This window comes from Scyliorhinus torazame, chromosome 28 (assembly GCF_047496885.1).
Source record: "Scyliorhinus torazame isolate Kashiwa2021f chromosome 28, sScyTor2.1, whole genome shotgun sequence".
NCBI lineage: Eukaryota > Metazoa > Chordata > Chondrichthyes > Carcharhiniformes > Scyliorhinidae > Scyliorhinus > Scyliorhinus torazame.
The window spans coordinates 30,445,182-30,463,905 of record NC_092734.1 but is presented as its reverse complement, the minus strand read 5'-3'; the positions used below and the strand labels follow the sequence as shown (position 1 = coordinate 30,463,905).

The window sequence follows — 18,724 nt, the reverse complement described above, 5'->3', positions numbered from 1 at the left end:
TCTTCTCTCGTATGGCAGTCCTTCCATCCCCCTCTGTACTGCCTCCAAGGATAATATATCAAGGGGATCAAAACTGTACACGGTATTCTAAATGTGGCCTGATGGCGAAGAACAGAAAGGGGGGATTGGGGTTGGGGGTGGGGGTTCTCCACAGTGTTCTGACCAACAGCCAGGGCTCACCAAAACAAATGATCAGGTCATTATCACATTGCTGTTTGTGGGAGCTTGCTGTGCACATATTCGCCACTGTCCTTCCTACATCACAATAGTGACTGCGCTTCCAGAATATTTCACTTCGCGACACCATGAAGATTGTCAAGTTCCTTCTTAAAATAGTGGAATTTTTAAAAATGATGTACCGAGCTGGTCCCTTCTTGTGTGTGGCCCACCCATTAGCAGATGACAGCTGACAGAGGTAACTAGATTTATAGTGGGATTGAGAAGGTGGGTGGAAGTCCAAGAGGACGTGTACATACCACATGGAGATGTACGGTGCAGAGATCCACCTGGGGAGATGTTTCCTGCGTTGCTTCAATCTTGGAGCTAACCTGCATGTTAGAGGGACAATCCTTGTTGGAGCTCTGGACCTAGCACTGAGATTTCCTATTGAAGGTTCAGGGTGGGTCACTGTCAGCGGTGTCCTTGGGATTGATTGGTAATTCCTGAAGACCTCCAGAACATCCCAAAGCAGGAGGAACGTCATAGAGTGATTGTGTAATACAGTACCTGAGGTCCGCGACATCCAATGACTCTTACAGAGTAATCGACAGGTTTATTTTGTGTACTGTTCGCCAGAAAACAAATCACACGCAAATCGAGACCCTCACTGGTTGCGCAATAGCCTCTTATTTGAATATTGTCGAAAAGAGAGACGTGTTGCTAAAATTTTTCATCTTGCACTCATCAGGACAAACACAAGAATAGCAAATTTCAAACACTCACAATTTATATTGCATGCAAAAAGGGTCTGACCGGTTAACATGTCGGCTCTGATTGGTGTTGCCATGGAGAAAGCAATAGGGCACTATTTGCTCCCCACGCTCCCGGGTAATTCAAAAAAGGCGCAAGGCTGTCGCTGGCGCCATTTCTTTGTCCGTTCTGCCAATGTGCTGAGGAAAGTCTCTTCAGAGTCAGGAGGTTGAATAATTTCCCATGCTGTCCCAGGATTTTAAGCTACGACCCATTTAGTCCTGAATTGGCGGGAAATTTCTAAATATGCCTGTGCTCAAAGGCCTGAGGAGGCACTAATTAGTACAGTTTCAGAGACATGTTAGCAATACAAAGCAAAGCAAATACATCAAACCATGATGCCACCCTCCCCCAATCTTCCCCATTCTCAATTCCTGCCTCCTCTGTGGTGCCTATATGCCCATAACAGGAGCTGACTGATTTGTGCAGGGCAGGTTGTACTGATCAAAGCAGACTTTCAGCAAAATGTAATGTAGGCGCATGAAATATATGTACCGCCATCATTATAAATGTGGAGAACACCCAACAGAACATACTTGGCTCTAATTGGGAGTAAACATTTCGAGCTGTTTCACTCTAGAGTGGAGCAATAGGACACAGGTTGGACTGAATTAGGGGAATATGTTGAGGTGGTTAAAAAAAAGAAGCCCATGCTTGCGAAACCTGAAACAAAGTGCCTACTTTTAGATGGGATTTCACAATTGGGCAGCAACTGGTGAACAATCCTGAGTGTGCTCACACCCAATTCGGGACTATCCGTCGAGTTTATAACATGGCTCATTTATACTTGCTAGAAATGATAAACCTTCATCCAGGGACTCATTCTCTTCAAAAGAAGGCAAAATGTTCCAGCCTTGCGCCTTTTTTGAATTACCCGGGAGCGTGGGGAGCAAATAGTGCCCTATTGCTTTCTCCATGGCAACACCAATCAGAGCCGACATGTTAACCGGTCAGCACCCTTTTTGCATGCCATATAAATGTGAGTGTTTGAAATTTGCTATTCTTGTGTTTCTCCTGATGAGTGCAAGATGAAAAACTTCAGCAGCACATCTCTCTTTTCGACAATATTCAAATAAGAGGCTAATGTGCAACCAGTGAGGGTCTCGATTTGCGTGTGATTTGTTTTCTGGCGAACAGTACACTAATTTTCTGGCGAACAGTAGGGCAGCACAGTAGCATAGTGGTTAGCACAATTGCTTCACAGCTCCAGGGTCCCAGGTTCGATTCCGGCTTGGGTCACTGTCTGTGCGGAGTCTGCACATCCTCCCTGTGTGTACGTGGGTTTCCTCCGGGTGCTCCGGTTTCCTCCCACAGTCCAAAGATGTGCAGGTTAGGTGGATTGGCCATGATAAATTGCCCTTAGTGTCCAAAATTGCCCTGAGTGTTGGGTGGGGTTGTGGGGAGAGGGTGGAGGTGTTGACCTTGGGTCGGGTGCTCTTTCCAAGAGCCGTTGCAGACTCGATGGGCCGAATGGCCTCCTTCTGCACTGTAAATTCTATGAAATCTATGAAATTAAACCTGGCGATTACTCTGTAAGAGTCAGTGGATGTCGCGGACCTCAGGTACTGTATTCTGCCTGAACGGTCCGTGTCTCATCCACAGCCGCACTGATCCTCTGTGTGTGTGTGATTCTCGCGCCTGTACTGAATAACAGAAAATGACTCCCTACTCATTCTTGTCTATTTATTTCAGTACCAGTGGAATGAACCTCCCTGAAAACTCCCTCTATAGCGCGGTGCTTAATGCAGTGTCGGTTTTATGTAAGTATCATACAGCGGTAATGCTACGTCAATAAAATTCATCCACCCAAATGTACCGAACGGAATTTTTCTGTGGTGCTTGTGATCTGAATTTGCCTCGATGGAGCAACGGGAATGTGCTGTTGGAGACACTGAATGATCACAGTGGACTATACAAGTTGAGTAACTGTGTGTTAAGAATCCCGCTGATGTTAGCTGTGAGGCTATCCCGACGCAAAGAGTAATTATGAACTGGTTTTCCATCGTTAATTTTTCAATTTTTTTTAATGTGAGAAAAGATACACAAACCAGTGCAGTCTTGTTGTAATTGTTCAAATAAAAGAATGTTTGTTAACTTATAAAAACACACAACAGGAAAAACCACAATACGGAACAAAGGTGCACTCAACTACAATAATGGCTACACGTACATATTATCATAAATTCATAGAATCCCTGCAACATAGGAGGAGGCCATTGGCCCACCGGGTCCGCACCGACCCTCCGAAAGAGAACCCCACCCAGACCCAATCCTCGATCTTATCCCCATAACCCCACCTAGGGGCAATTTAGCATGGCCAATCCACCTAACCCGTACATCTTTGGGCTGTGGGAGGAAACCGGAGCACCCGGAGGAAACCCATGCAGACACGGGGAGAACGTGCAAACTCCGCACAGACAGTGACCCAAGGCCGGACTCGAACCCAGATCCCTGGCGCTGTGAGGTAGCAGTGCCAATGACTATGTCACTGTGCCGATGAAAACAATCCAACCCTTCCCCGCGATGTGGTGCCAATCGACATTAAACTGGTTTTCTCACTCAGTGAGTCCACAGGATCTCCTCTTGCGGAGAACAAAGCTATCATTCTGATGCCATGGGGAGTGCCATTTTGTAGTTCGATTCGTACACAATTTGGGACAGTGTAAATGGAGCTTTACTCTGCACCTAACCAAGTCATTCCCGGAAAAAACGGGAGGAGCAAGATTTAGTTCAACCTTTCAAGCCTGTTCCACCATTTGCTAAGATCAACTTCACCTCTTCCTGTACGATCTCCACATACTTTGGATTCCTTTAGTATTCAAAAACTGATCAAACGCTGTCTTCAAGGTACTTAATGCTGAGCACCCACTGTGATGGGTACGGTGGTTCGCACTGCTGCCTCACAGCTCCAAAGACCCAGGTTCGATTCCGGCTTGGGTCACTGTCTGTGCGGAGTCTGCATATCCTCCCCGTGTGTGCGTGGGTTTCCTCCGGGTGCTCCTGTTTCCTCCCACAGTCCAAAGATGTGAAGGTTTGGTGGATTGGCCACGATAAATTGCCCCTTTAGGGTCCAAAAAGATGAGCATGTTAGGTGGATTGGCCATGCTAAATTGTCTCTTAGTGTCCAAAGGTTAGGTGGGGTTCCGGGGTAATGGGCTGGGCGGGGACCTAGGTAGGGAGCTCTTTCGGAGGGCCGGTGCAGACTCGATGGGCCGAATGGCCTCCTTCCGCACAGTGGGGATTCTGTGAACCCTCTGGGCTAGAGAAATACAAAGATGAACAACCCTTTAAGTGAAGAAATTTCTCCTGACCTCAGTCCTAAATGATTGTCCCCTCAATCCGACACTGTGACCACGTGTTCTGGAGTCCCGCGCCAGGTGAAACATTGTGCACCCCCGGTATCTAGCCAGTCAATACGCTCATGTTTCAATTGGATCAGCCCTCATTCTTTTAACCTCTGAGGAATATAGGCCAAGTCTACAGACTGTCCACATAGGATAGGGCGCTCATCCCAGGAATCAGTCTCATTGCAGTCTCTCAAAGACAAATATATCCTTCCAATGTTCAGGAGGCCAAAACTAAACATAGCACTCCAGGTGTGGTCTCATTAAGTCCCTTTCTAATTGCGGTTGGACTTCTTCACAGAATCACAGAACTGTTACGGTGCAGAAGGGGGCCATTTGACCCGTGTCTCCAAATGAGCATCGTGACTCAGTGCCATTCCCTTGCCTTTTCCCCGGACCCCTTGCATATTGTTTCCATTCAAATAATTATCCAACGCCCTCTTGAATGCCTCGATTGAACCTGCCTCCTCCACACTCGCAGGCCCATGCGTTCCCGACCCCAAACCACTCGCTGTGTGAAAACGTTTTTTTTCCTCACATCACATTTGCTCCTTTTGCAAAACACTTTCAATCTGTTCTCTCTCCTTCTTGATCCTTTTACGAGACGAAACAGATTCTCCCTCTCCGATCCCCCCCATGATTTTGAACATCTCTATCACATCTTCTCCTCTCTAAGGACAACAGTCCCAAGCTCTCCAATCTATCCTGATAACTGAATTTTCTCATCCCTGGAACCGTTCTTCTATACCTCTTCCACACACTCCAATACCTTCATGTCCTTCCTATAATGTGGCGCCCAGGGCGGTGCACAATATTCCAGCTGAGGTCTAACTAACGTCTTGTAGAAGTGCAGTATAGCCTCTTGGCTCTCGTACTCTATTCCCCATTAATAAAGCTCAGAATACTATTAACTGCTCTCTCAATAGACAAATACATCCAGGTCCCGCTACTTCTGCACCCCTTTAAGAATTTACCTCTTATTTTATATTATCTCTCCATGTTCTTCTTATCAAAGTGCTTTCTTCCCTCTTAGCCACCATTTCTTCTACAGCAAAGGTCAACTACACATTTGCTTTCCTAATTGCTGACCATAACCGCAACTTAACTTTCTGTGATTCAAAAATTAGACTACACGTTCCCAATAGCCCAAGGCGGGATTTGATCCCTTACTTTCTGGATCAGTAACTTGATCCGGCAAGGGCGTAACCACCTAGCCTGTTGACGATGCTGGCGACGAGGATACAGAGCTTTAGCACAATGGACCCCATTTGAAAGGTGGCGGGCCTGGCGACAGAAGGAAGGGGAAGCTGGTTGGCAGGAGAGACACGGGGCACTGGGGCTGTTACCCCTGGGGAGATTGAGAGAAGGTTTCGTGGAGATTTGAATAATTTTCATGGAAAGTAAAAGGAAGAATCTTATTTTTTCTGGCTGGAAATTCTGTGTCGCCAAATCTGGAATGGCCACCCACAGAGTGAGATGAGATGTTGGGAACAGAGGAACATAGAAACCGGAGTAGGCCATTTGGCCCCTCGAGCCTACCCCACCAATCAATTCGATCAAAATTTGGGGGAAATTTCTTTATGTGGAGTGTTGTTTCAGGTAGACAATCTATCGAGGTTACAGCAGGCAAGGAGGCCATTCAGCCCAACTAGTTCATGCTGACATCTACACTCCAACAAGTAAAAAACTCCAATATTATGAGGATGTTTTGTCACATTCGAGGCAGAAAATATTGAGGGCGGGATTCCCCACCAGCCGTGTTTTCCTGGGCGGCATGCCCTCGCCAGCATCGGGATTCTCCGCTCTCGCCACCTGCCAATGGGATTCCCCATTGTGGTCACCCCAAGCTGCCGGGAAGCCCTCAGGGGTGGGTGAGCTGCCGGCGTAATGGAGAATCCCGCTGTGAATCTTTTAAGGGGGAAACAGGTGGAGATATAGGGTGATTGGATTTCCCAGTATGGACATGATGGGCCAAATGTCCTCCTTCTTTGCTGTAAACCTCAAATGGCTCCAGCTGTTGTCACATGGGGAAGGAATCTGTGCAGGAGAGAGCAGCTGATAAATGGTGTGAACTGAAGGAGAGGGACCCATTTATTAATCTGCCCTCCCCTGGTCTCATTCTTCCAGTTGCTTTGGTCTGTATTTTTCGACACGCTCAGATAGTGGATCGGAGAGTAGACGAGGCTCTGCTGAGTAAGGCCGCTATGATTATAGGCTTCTTTGGCTCCACGGGAGGCTTCATCGCTGGAAACTGCAACGTAAGTTCTTGCGTCTGTGACAGGACAATCGCCTCATAGTGGGAGGGATTAAGAAAGCTCCGTTCAAAATGGGCGCCTTGCCTAGGAACAAGAGCACGGGTCCACTTCAAACAAAATAAGTTTCTGTTGTTTTAATTGTTCATCAGTAGACGCAAAAGATCGTTACCAGCACTTGGCGCCCTTCAGTGGAGTGAATCCTGCTCATGGGGATTACAATTGGGAGAAAAGTGGATTGGTTTCCCATGGTGCCGTGTTGTCCAATACATAGCCATGGTGGGTAACTACATCATTGGGTTTGGGATCTCAATACACACTTACATGGCGTACGCATGTGATTTTTGTGAATTTGTTGGTGAAATCCTGAGAGAGTGTCTTCTAAGCTGTCATGTCGTCATAATAGCACAGAAGGAGGCCATTCAGCCCATTAAGCCCATGCTAGCTCTCTGAAGAGCAGTCCAGCCAGTCTCACTTTCCTGCTGTTATCCCCCTCAAGTGTCCATCCAAATTACTTTTGAAACCATTGACTATCCTCCACTTCCACAAGTCTCATAGACAGTGAGTTCCAGCTCATCCCCAAGGGGAGGTGGTGTCATAATGGTAATGTCACTGGGCGAGCAATCCAGGGGCCTATGCTCTGAGGACATGGGTTCAAATCCCATCGTGGGAATTTGGAATTGCCCTTCAGGGAAGGAAATCTGCCGCCCTTACCCGGTCTGGCCTACATGTGACTCCAGACCCACAGCAATGCGGTTGACACTTAACTACCCTCTTAACTTAACTACCCTCCAAGCCCCTCGGGTGTATCAAACGTCTACAAAAAGGAATGAAACTGGCCGGATGGGCGAGGCATTGGAAATGATAGCGGCAAACCCAGTCCTGCCGACCCTGCAAAGTCCGCCTCACTAACATTGGGAAGTTTGAGACAGAATTGGGAGAGCTGTCTCCCAGATTAGTTAAACAACAGCCTGACATCCAGAATCATACCTTACAGATAATGCTCTAGACACCACTATCACCATTCCTGGGTATATCCTGTCCCACTGACAGGAAGGACCCACCAGAGACGGTGGCACAGTGCTATTGAGGCAGGAGGGAGTCCTCAACCTTGACTCCGGACCCCATGAGGTGTCATGGCATCAGGTCAAACATGGGTGAGAAACCGCCTACTGGTTGCCACATACTACCGCCCCCCCCCACCCCCCCCTTCCTGTCAGCGGATGAATCAACACTCCTCCATGTTGAACACCGCTTGGAGGAAGCACCGAGAATGGCACAGAATGTATCCTGGGTGGGGGACTTCAATGTCCATTACCAAGGATGGTTCGGATGCCGCTACTGACGGAGATTACCGAATCCTAAAGGACTTCCCTGCTAGACTGGGTCAGCGGCAGGCGGTGAGGGAACCAACAAGAGGGAAAAACATACTGGACTGTCCACAACAATCTATAACTGTCTCAGATACATCTGTCTATGACAGTGTAGGGAGCAGGGACCACCACACAGAACATGTGGAGACAAAGTCCCGTCTTCATATCAATCATGGTTCATCAATGACCTTCTTTCCATCACAAGGTTTGAAGTGAGGATGTTCGCTGATGACTGTACAATGTTCAGCACTATTCGCAACTCCTCAGATACTGCGCCATATGCATCAAGACCTGTAAAAACAGGCAAACATAGAACTGTACAGCACAGTACAGGCCCTACTAGTCTGAAACTAAGATCAAATCAACCTGCTCCCAATCATTCTAGTGCACTCTACATGCCTATCCAATAACCGCTTGAAAGTTCCTAATGTGTCCGACTCCACTACCATAGCTGGGAGTGTGTTCCACGCCCCAACCACTCTCTGAGTAAAGAACCTACCTCTGACATCCCTCCTATATCTTCCACCATGATCCTTATAGTTATGCCCCCTTGTAACAACAAACTTGGGTTGATAAGTAAAATTCTTGCCACACTGGTGCCAGGTAATGACCATCACCAATGGGAGAGGATCCAATCATCTCCCCTTGATATTCAATGGCACCACCATCATGAATCCTCCACTATCAACATCCTGGGGGTTACCATTGATCAGAAACTGAACTGGACCCAGCCCCATTAATACTGGGGCTACCAGGGCAGGTCAGAGACTGGGAATTCTGTGGCGAGTAACTCGCCTCCTGACTCTCTAAAGTCTGTCCACCATCGACAAGGCACAAGTCAGAATCTGACGGGATAACCTCCACTTGCCTGGATGTGAGCAGCTCCTGATGCAGGCCTCGATGTCATAGTGTGGCCAGATAGGTTGATTATCAGCCTGCAGATCCTTGCAGTCTGCCTATGGGAAGCGGTAAGACCAGGGCCGCCTCCTGGTCAGCCGTGCCTGATGTGGAGTGACACCCACTCGCGCTGTAGCCTCTGGTGACGGGCTAGCGGCCAGTTCCAGGAGAAAATTAGCCATGGAAACAGACTTAAGCTCGAGCTGTGCCTGTCTCGTGTGCCACTGGGATTTGGGAAGAGAGGGGGAGGGGGGGTGCGTGCGTGTGTGCGCTTGTGTGTAGGTGTACATGTGCATGCGTGTGTTTACATGTGTTTTCATGTTTGTGTGTGTGAGGCATCATCTTCTAAAATTAGCACAGTGACTAAAATGGTGACGCCAAGGCCTCACCTGAAGCCTGTCAGCCATTTCTATTGGATAACACTGCACAACATTCCGGCTTCTGTCCTTCTCCCAGAGAGTGACCTGAGGCATTGGGAATATTTCTCCAAAATACCTGAACCGCACTGTGCGGCCTCAGTCATCCCCGCTTTCTGGACTACCAATTAAATGGGCGGGAAACGGGACATATGGGAACGCTGCCGGGTGGGAAGTATCAAGGATGTACACCTTGAATGATGGAAATTGGCCAGCAGAAGGGGCGGGAAATGGGAGGGATCAACTGGACCAATGTTGGGAAAGTGGGGAATGGAGGGAGGAATGGGAGGGACGGAAGGCAGGGGACATGGTCAGACGAACACAAATTGACAAGCTCTTTTCTTTCATTAGCTCAACACAGTTAAACAGTAAGTCACGTCTTTTAGGATCTGTTGTGATTGTGACTCGGACTTTATGAATTGGCAATAATATCTTTGGGCTTTAACGTAATTGTAAAGTGTTGAATTGACATAACATGTTTTGGTGCATTTTAACGTGGGTTTTCTTTTTCCTCCTCCAGCCGTCCGTTCTGATGGTGCTTCACTACTTTGGAGCCTCACTGTGCTTTGTCAGTGGTTCTATTTATTGTGTATTGCAGACAGCTTTAACATTCAGGCTCCACATAACAGGAAAGGAGTGCTTTCTGATGCCTGTGCGTACATTGCTGACCATTCTACAAGTGATCATTTCAATCAGCTGTATCCTTCATTTGCTGTGACTGTCCGGGTTCAGCGGTGATCTTAAAGATTTCCTCCGGCCTCTGCGTCAACTGAACAAGAGCAACAGGTTTCAGAGAGCCATTTCTGTGGAATCCAATAGCCTTGCAGCAAAAAGGAGGAAATTTGGCCCTTTTCACTCATACCAGCCCTTTGAAAGAGCTGTCCAATTCGACGCACTCCTCCTCTTCTTTGCCCATAGCCCAGCAAATTGGTGGGGAATTGCAGCAAAACGGTGGCACGGCGGTTAGCGCTGCTACCTCACAGCGCCAAGGACTCAGGTTCGATTCCAGCCTCGGGTGACTGTCTGTGTGGCGCTCGCACGTTCTCCCCGTGTCTGCGTGGGTGTCCTCCGGATGCTCCGGTTCCCTCCCACAGTCCAAAGGTGTGCAGGCTAGGTGGTTCGGCCATGATTGATGCACGGGGTTACGGCCAGTGCAGACTCGATGGGGCGAATGGCGCCCTTTTGCGCAGTATGGATTCCAATGACATTTTCTGCTGACAGGGAAGTTCTCCCGGCTCCTGTGTCGGCTCTCTGCCCTTCAATTGGCCTCAGTTCACACAGGCTGGGAAGGGGGGAGTGTGCTGAACTGTGATGCTTCCTATAGTGGGATAGCTTACTGACTGTCACAGCCGAGGCTCAGTCCGGCTGCTGGGAAGGCTAATCTCCAATTGGCCAAAGTTTCCAACAACCAAATTTAACCAGTCCCGTAAATAGACAGAAGGGCTTTGCGCCAGCCCCGGGGATTGCTGAAAACCTTCCAAGTGGAGATCGGGAAGCTTATCCCAGGAGCAGGGGGACAAAGCTCGAGATTCACCGAGTGTCTCTTTGGGAATGCACGGTAGCACAGTGGTTACCACTGTTGCTTCACGGCTCCAGGGTCCCAGGTTCGATTCCCGGCTTGGGTCACTGTCTGTGCGGAGTCTGCACATTCTCCCCGTGTCTGCGTAGGTTTCCTCCGGGTGCTCCGGTTTCATCCCACAGTCCAAAGGTGTGCAGGTTTAGCATGGATTGGCCATGATAAATTGCCCTTAGTGTCCAAAACAAAGGTAGGTGGGGTTACTGGTTTACGGGGATGAGTTGGAAGTGTGGGCTTAAATTGGGTTCTCTTTCCAAGGGCCAGTGCAGACGCGAGGGGCCGAATGGCCGCCTTCTGCACTGTAAATTCTATGAGTCTAAGAATGCCAACGTGTAAATGCCAGGATCCTGGGATGTGCAAGATCGAGGTTGGCACATTTCAAAGAGTGGCGAGGGAATGGAGGGGAGGAAAGAGGAGGGCAGGGCAGAGGAGAGAAGGGATAGGAGGAGAGGGGCAATGAGGAAGTGGGAAGGTGAGGCGAGCGAGAGAAGGAGTGAATGGAGAGGGAGAAGGGAAGAAGGAGGGGAGAGATGGGAGATGGAAACAAGGATTGGAGGTGAAAGGAGAGGCAGTGCATTCCGATCATAGAAACTCGTGTGGTAAGAAATAAAATTCTCCTTATCTCCCCTCTGGGTCAAGGCTCAGGTGAACCAAAGACATTTTCACACATGGACTCATGAGTTAAGGAAGAAGATACAAGGATAAGGCCAATCAACTTGTATATCAGACCATAAGATATCAGAGCAGAATTAGGCCACTCGGCCCATCGAGTCCGCTCCGCCATTCAATCATGGCTGATATTTTCTCATCCCCATTCTCCTGCCTTCTCCCCATAACCCCTGATCCCCTTATTAACCAAGAATCTATCTATCTCTGTCTTAAAGACGCTCAGTGATTTGGCCTCCACAGCCTTCTGCGGCAAAGAACTCCACAGATTCACCACCCTCTGGCTGACGAAATTCCTCCTCATCTCTGTTTTAAAGGATCGTCCCTTTAGTCTGAGATTGTGTCCTCTGGTTCTGGTTTTTCCGACAAGTGGAAACATTCTCTCCACGTCCACTCTATCCAGGTCTCGCAGTATGCTGTAAGTTTCAATAAAATCCCCCTCGACCTTCTAAACTCCAATGAATACAGCCCAGAGTCCTCAACCGCTCTTCATACGACAAGGGGGTGATGTGTAAGAGGGTCCAGCCTGCTGGCTACCTCGGGGTATACACCCCAGTGAATATTGACGCCATTCAGTGACAGGACAGGTCCTCCATGTGGCGATCTATTCACCGGAAGTAAAGGGCGTGGATGTATTTGTGTCAGAGGGAGGGAGGAAGGTATTGATGCACGTTCTCCAGCAATGAATCTTCCTTGTGACTTTGTCCTTAACCGTCTTCCAGATCTGCCTTTTTTTCTCCATCCAGACCTCAAGAAGCAACACATAGGAGCCATCTGCGAATGGATCTTGACCACAAACTTCTACATCTTTATCATGACGTTTACCTTTGAATTTTACTACATAACCACTTCCGTCCTCCACTCGTTGATCGGCGCAACTGATGGTGAGAAGGTTGCAATTCTGTCTGAACCACGAGGTACAAATATGGCCACATTTGACAAGTGACGGGCGGCAGGATTACGGGCTTTTTGGAATCACGCCATTCTCGGCACGGATTTGATTATGTAGTGTCAATCTCTTCATCGCTATCAAAATGTTTGTCCTTCTTTGGAAACCACAGGTGGGCATGTCTCTCAGTGAACAGCAAGATCCCATGAGAAACATCACGGTCGCTGTACTCCTCGCAGTGAGTCAACACACGGTTCCCAGTTGCAGAGGGGAGTCAATGTGAAGCAGAGACCTCATCACGTCAAGTTTTCACTCTCTTTATGTGGGGCCCCAGGCTTCCCTTCCACCCTCCACCCACCGACCCCGCTCCCGACACAATCTGGGAGGGGGGGGGGGGGTTCCTGCTCCTCCTCCCTCATCTCCCTCCAGCGTCTCCACAAGGGTCAAGGCCTAGGTGTCAGGGCTAGTGCGCCACTAATCCTTGGCCTGCAGGAGCTGAGGGCAACCAGAAAAATAAGGGAGGCCCGAAAGAAAGGTTGTAACCGCTACCTGGTCCTTCCGGCCTCCCCGCCGATCTTTGCCCTTCGTTCATGCTCGGCAGTAACCGGAAGGCCAGGAAGCGTCTGCCTTCAGGCCTGCAGCTGGGGTTACCGAGCCCACCCCAATCCCGGGTGTGAGGCCCCGCCAGTGGGTGGGCCTGTGTTGAGACGTGGTCGTGGTGCAAACATGACCCAGCAAACACAGGCATAATCGGGGCAGGCCGAGCAGAGGACCCCGCCAAAGTATTCGACAGTGGGGGAGAGATCAGGGCCCCATCTGCCTGCCCTTCCTTTACAACAGTGCCCTCAGTGGGAGGATAGTCACCAGGTGCCATCTGCCTTTGGATCCACAATCAGAGTCAGTTCCATGTCTTTCCCACCTGGGATCAACAGACCTTCCCTGGAGTTTCAGGGATGGATTTGTCCCGAACGATGAGGATTTTTCCAATGCGGGCCACGTTTATGGAAGTAAAGGAGGTAAACCCTTTCTCCATTGTTGACGTGGGCTCTGATTAAGTTGCAATTGAACTGATTAAAGGGACATTGCTGCCTCTTCGAAGGGGAGGGAGACGAGCTGAACTGGAGCGACCCCCACCCAGGCACATGACCTCTTCACTGCCGCACCACTTGGCAGACCCAGTTCACCCCCAACTCACAGACCCTCAACAGACACCACGGGCGGCATGCTCCGATCTCCCCCCCCAGCCACGTGTATCTCGGCAGCGCCTCTCATTGGAGGCAGGATTCTCTCTTCCCGCTGCTTGTCAATGGGATTTCCCATTGAAGCCACTCCCGTGGCGGCAGGAATCCCACAGAAAGGGGGGGGGCATTGCCGGCGGTAACAGAGAACCCCAACGGCCGGTGAATGACAGCCCACATCCACTGCAGTGCAGTCAAGCTGGTGTGAACGTTTGGAATCTGAGGTCTCTATGGAATTGATATCTTTTTATTATCGAATCATATGGCACAGGAGGAGGCCACTCAGCCTGTGTGTCTATGCTGGCTCTTTGAAAGAGCTGCCCAATTAGCCCCACTCCCCTGCTCTTTCCCGTATCCCTGTAATTTATTCCTTCCAAGTATTGGTCTCATTTCCTTTTTTAAAGGTCACTATTGAATCTGTTTCCACCACCCTATTGGGCAACGGAACTCACTGCGCGACCAAAATAAATCTCTGATTCTTTTGTCAGTGACCTTAGATCATTGGTTGTGCCTTTGAGTAGCTCCCGCTGAAGTTAGTCCAGACCCCACCTCAATGGAAGACATCACAGATCTCAGGTACCCCCTTGTGAATAGTCTTGTGCCAATATGCGGTTGTGCCTTCCTCTCGGACCTGGGAGATTAAACCGGAGACCATTGTCGCGTCAGGACTACTTTCCTGATAGTTTGTGTTTTATTCCGTAGGCGCGGAGAGTGGACAAAGTACTGTATTTAATCCTGTATTATATTTAGCGTTCAAAACTGTTAGAAATAAAGTCAGCATCAAACAAACCCAGTCCTTTTTCACACTTGACTCTATTGTGGAATTACTGAGCACAGCACTGACCCAACATGTCGCCTACATTCATAATAATATTGGTGGCTTTCGATTCTCTTTCCAACCCATCATTTCTGTCCTTGCAACTAGTGCAAAATAAAAATGGGAACAGAGAGCTTGACAGCTTATAATTGGAATGTCATCAACGAAACATTTATGCTTGTGTCCTCATGAGCGAGACGTTCCTGGGGTTCGATCCCCACGCCAGAGACTTCAGCACATATCCTAGGCTGGCACTCCAGTGCAGGAGTGAGGGAGTGCCGCACTGTCGATCTGCCCTCTCTCAGGTGAGGTATCGAATCGAGGCTCCATCTGCCTTCTCCGGTGCATCCCCGAGGCCATGTTTGAGGAAGAGCAGGGCAGTCATCCCCAGGGCGCCAATATTTTATTACTCAACGAACATTATGAATACGCGTTATTAATGTTTCTGAGGGCTTGATATGTGCAAAGTTTGTGGATGATATGAAACTTGGGAAGTATTGTGAACTGTGAGGAGGATAGTGTAAGGGGCAGAGTCAAACAGGGATAGACAAACTGATGGGGTGGGTGGTCATACTGGCACTGGAGCGGGTCCAGTGGAGATTCACACGGATAATCCCAGGAATGGTAGGCCTAACATATGATGAACGTCTGAGGATCCTGGGATTATATTCATTGGAGTTTAGGAGGTTGAGGGGAGATCTAATAGAAACTTACAAGATAATGAATGGCTTAGATAGGGTGGACGTAGGGAAGTTGTTTCCATTAGCAGGGGAGACTAGGACCCGGGAGCACAGCCTTAGAATAAAAGGGAGTCACTTTAGAACAGAGATGAGGAGAAGTTTCTTCAGCCAGAGAGTGGTGGGTCTGTGGAATTCATTGCCACAGAGGGCGGTGGAGGCCGGGACGTTGAGTGTCTTTAAGACAGAAGTTGATAAATTCTTGATTTCTCAAGGAATTAAGGGCTATGGAGAGAGAGCGGGTAAATGGAGTTGAAATCAGCCATGATTGAATGGTGGAATGGACTCGATGGGCCGAATGGCCTTACTTCCACTCCTATGTCTTATGGTCTTATGGACAGGTGGCAGATGAAGTTCAATCTGTATAAATGTAAAATGATTCATTTTGGTAGGAACGAGACAACATAAAATAAAGAGTACAATTCTTAAATGGGATGTAGGAGCAGATGGTGTATATGTGCATATACAGGATAGGTTGAGGGAACATTTAATTAAACACACAGTATCCTAGGTTTTATTAAGAGGGGCATAGATTACAATTATAATAATAATCTTTATTATTGTCACAAGTAGGCTGACATTAACACTGCAATGAAGTTACTGTGAAAAGCCCCTAGTCGCCACACTCCGGCGCCTGTTCGGGTACACAGAGGGAGAATTCAGAATGTCCAAATTACCTAAGACTCGAACTGGATTCTTTGTTTCAGGGACTATGGGCGGGATTCTCCCGCAATTGGCGGGGTGGCCCGTACCGCCCCAAGACCGGCGCGAACCACTCCAGCGTCGGGCTGCCCGGAAATTGCGGAATCCTCCACACTTCCGGGGGCTAGGCCGGCGCTTGAGGGGTTGGCGCCGCACCAACTGGCGGCAAAGGGGCCGCCGCGAGTTGGCGCATGTTTCCTGCGCTTGCGCAGGGGGTTTCTTCTCCGCGCCGGCCATGGCGGAGCCTTACAGAGGCCCACGCGGAGGGAAGAGTGCCCCCACGGCACAGGCCCGCCCGCAGATCGGTAGGCCCCGATCGCGGGCCAGGCCCCCCCCCCCCAGGGCTGGATCCCCCCGCCCCCGAGGACTCCGCAAGCCGCCCTCCAAGCCAGGTCCAGCCGGGATGGACCATGGCTATTTCATGCCGGCAGGACTGGCCGAAAATGGGTGGCCCATCGGGGCCCAGAGAATTGCCGGGGGGGGCCGCTGCCAACGGCCCCCGACTGGCGCGGAGCAATCCCTGCCCCCGCCCAAAAACCGGCGCCAGAGTATTCGGCAGCCGCCGTCGGAGCGGCGGGGTGGGATTCACACCGCCCCACCCCGGCGATTCTCCGACCTGGCAGGGGGCGAAGAACCCCGCCCTATGTCCCCACGCCGTCAAATGGCCCCCTAGTCCCAGCCCTGCAGGGGGCTAGCAGGGACCCATCGTGAATCTAGCAGGTTTTGCTGCAGATGCGAGCCCCTTCCGGGTCAGAGGCCGCGAATGAGCCCGGTGGTGGCCTCCAGCGGATGCGCCGTGCTCCATGGCTGAGCTGGACCTCCTAAATAGTGCCCCCGATCGGCCACACGCCCGACCCAGACCGCCCGCTCGAAAATACCGTATGTGGCGCCCCCTGTCCTCCAATCGGCCCGCTCCCAACCGCGAGTATTCCGAACGGCTGGGACCATATTAGAAATACGCCGCCGGGACTTCGGCCGGTCGGGGGGGGGGCAGAGCGGGCCTCTGGCAATGGAAGCATTGGAGAGGGAGCAGAAAAGATTTGATGGGAGAATGGTTCCAGGGATGAGGAACTTTAGATTGGAGAAGTTGGGACTCTTTTCATTGGAGAGGCGAAGGCTGAGTGGGGATTTGATAGAGGTGTTCAAAATCATGAGGGTGCGGACAGAGTAAACGGGGAGAACGTGCTCCCACTTGTGAAAGGATCGAGAACGAGGGAGCACAGATTTCAAATAACTGGCAAGAGGAGAATAAGTGGCTAGCCAACCCGAGGACTCCCAGGTGTCCTTTCTAATCCCACCTTCCTGCACAGCCCTGCAGCTGACAGCACTTAAGGTGCAGATCCGGGTACTTTTTAAAAGAGTTTAGGGTCTCTGCCTCCACCACCAACTCGGGCAGCGAATTCCAGACTCCCACCTCCCTCTGCGTAAAGTACAATTGTCCCCATGTCCCCTCTACACCTTCTGCCTCTTATCTTGAGTCTATGTCCCCTGGTTCTAGAATTCTCCACCAAGGGAAACTATTTTATCCTGTCCACCCAATCTCTTCCCTCATAATTTTGTCCACCTCAATTAAATCACCGTTCAGCCTTTGTTCCGATGAAATTGACCCTACCTGCCCAATCTCTCCTCGTGGCTACACTTTTCCAGCCCTGGCAACATTCTTGTAAACCTCCTCTGCCCTCTCTCCAGAGCAGTAACGTCCTTCCTGTAATGTGATGACCAATGTGGTTGACTCTTGACTTCAGGTGGCGGCTATGGAGTGAGTGGTCGCACACGGCAGCTCCTGCTCGAAGGTGCTGGTTTGGACACTTTATTCCCATTAGTGGGGTAGCTCCGGCCGGAAAGTGGTGCAGAAGGTGTAGAGGGAGAGGTTTCCCTCAAGATTGGCATGTCTCCTGGCTACCGAACCTGGCAAAAAACAGTTAAAGACCTGGCGAGGGAATTAGGGAGGACCTGTAAGCGCAGCAACATTTGCGAGAATGGCGGAGGGGGAAGGGTCATCGCCAGTGGGGAGGAAGGCCCAGATGGAGCAGTCGATGGCCTTCATCAAAGACAAATTTTGCCAGCAGAAGAAGGAAATGCCCGGTGACTGGTCGAAGTCCATTGAGGGAGCGGTAGCACCTCTGTGAGGATTGATGGACCATGTGATTGCGCGATTGCACAAATATGTTGAGAAAGAAAAGATTCTATGATGGGCCAGAAAGGAGCGAGACTTAGAATGTGAGGGGAATCGCATCCGAATGTTTCAAGATATTGGTGAGGAGCTGGCAAAGAGGGGTGCAGGGTTCACAAGGGCCAAGGCGGTGTTGTACCAAAGGGAGATTCGGTTTGGGGTGCTGTACCCGGCAAAATTGTGGGTCACATTTGAAGGCCGGGAGTATTATTTTGAAATGTCAGAAGAGGCCAATGATTTTATAACAAACCATAAACCGGGGGAGAACTGAGAGATGGGGAGCTGCATCTGCACAGGGTGGAGGTTATGGCTATTGGATGTTGTGGGGGGGGGGGGGATTGTTTCTTGTTTTTTTTAATACTTTGGGGAGTTATACGTTTGTGTGGAGGAGGAGAGGAGGCAGGCATTGGAGGAGCAGCTGGGGCTGAGGGAGGCGATTGACAAGGTTAGGGGGATGAAGTCGGGGAAGGCTCCAGGGCCGGACGACATTCCGGCGGAATCTGCGGCAGAGTTGGCACCGCATTTGTTGGGGATGGTTAGTGAGGCGTTGGAGGAGAGGGAGCTGCCAGAGACACTGACACAAGCATCGATCCCACTAATCCTGAAGGAGAGGAATCCATTGCAGTGTGGGGAGTACAGGCACATTTTGTTGTTGAACACAGATGTGACGTGCTA

General features: G+C 50.0%; 1 protein-coding gene across 1 annotated transcript in view; it reads left to right on the top strand.

Annotated features, from left to right (window-relative positions):
* The window catches only part of LOC140403645 (transmembrane protein 150A), a 53,741-nt gene extending 39,332 nt beyond the window's left edge, over positions 1–14,409 (top strand). Inside the window, exons 4-7 of the mRNA XM_072491795.1 lie at positions 2,662–2,729; positions 6,441–6,571; positions 9,772–9,949; positions 12,216–14,409. Coding sequence (XP_072347896.1) covers positions 2,662–2,729; positions 6,441–6,571; positions 9,772–9,949; positions 12,216–12,439 — 601 coding nt within the window. The 3' untranslated portion in view covers positions 12,440–14,409. The remainder of the gene's footprint in view (positions 1–2,661; positions 2,730–6,440; positions 6,572–9,771; positions 9,950–12,215) is intronic.
* The last annotated feature ends 4,315 nt before the right edge of the window (positions 14,410–18,724 follow it).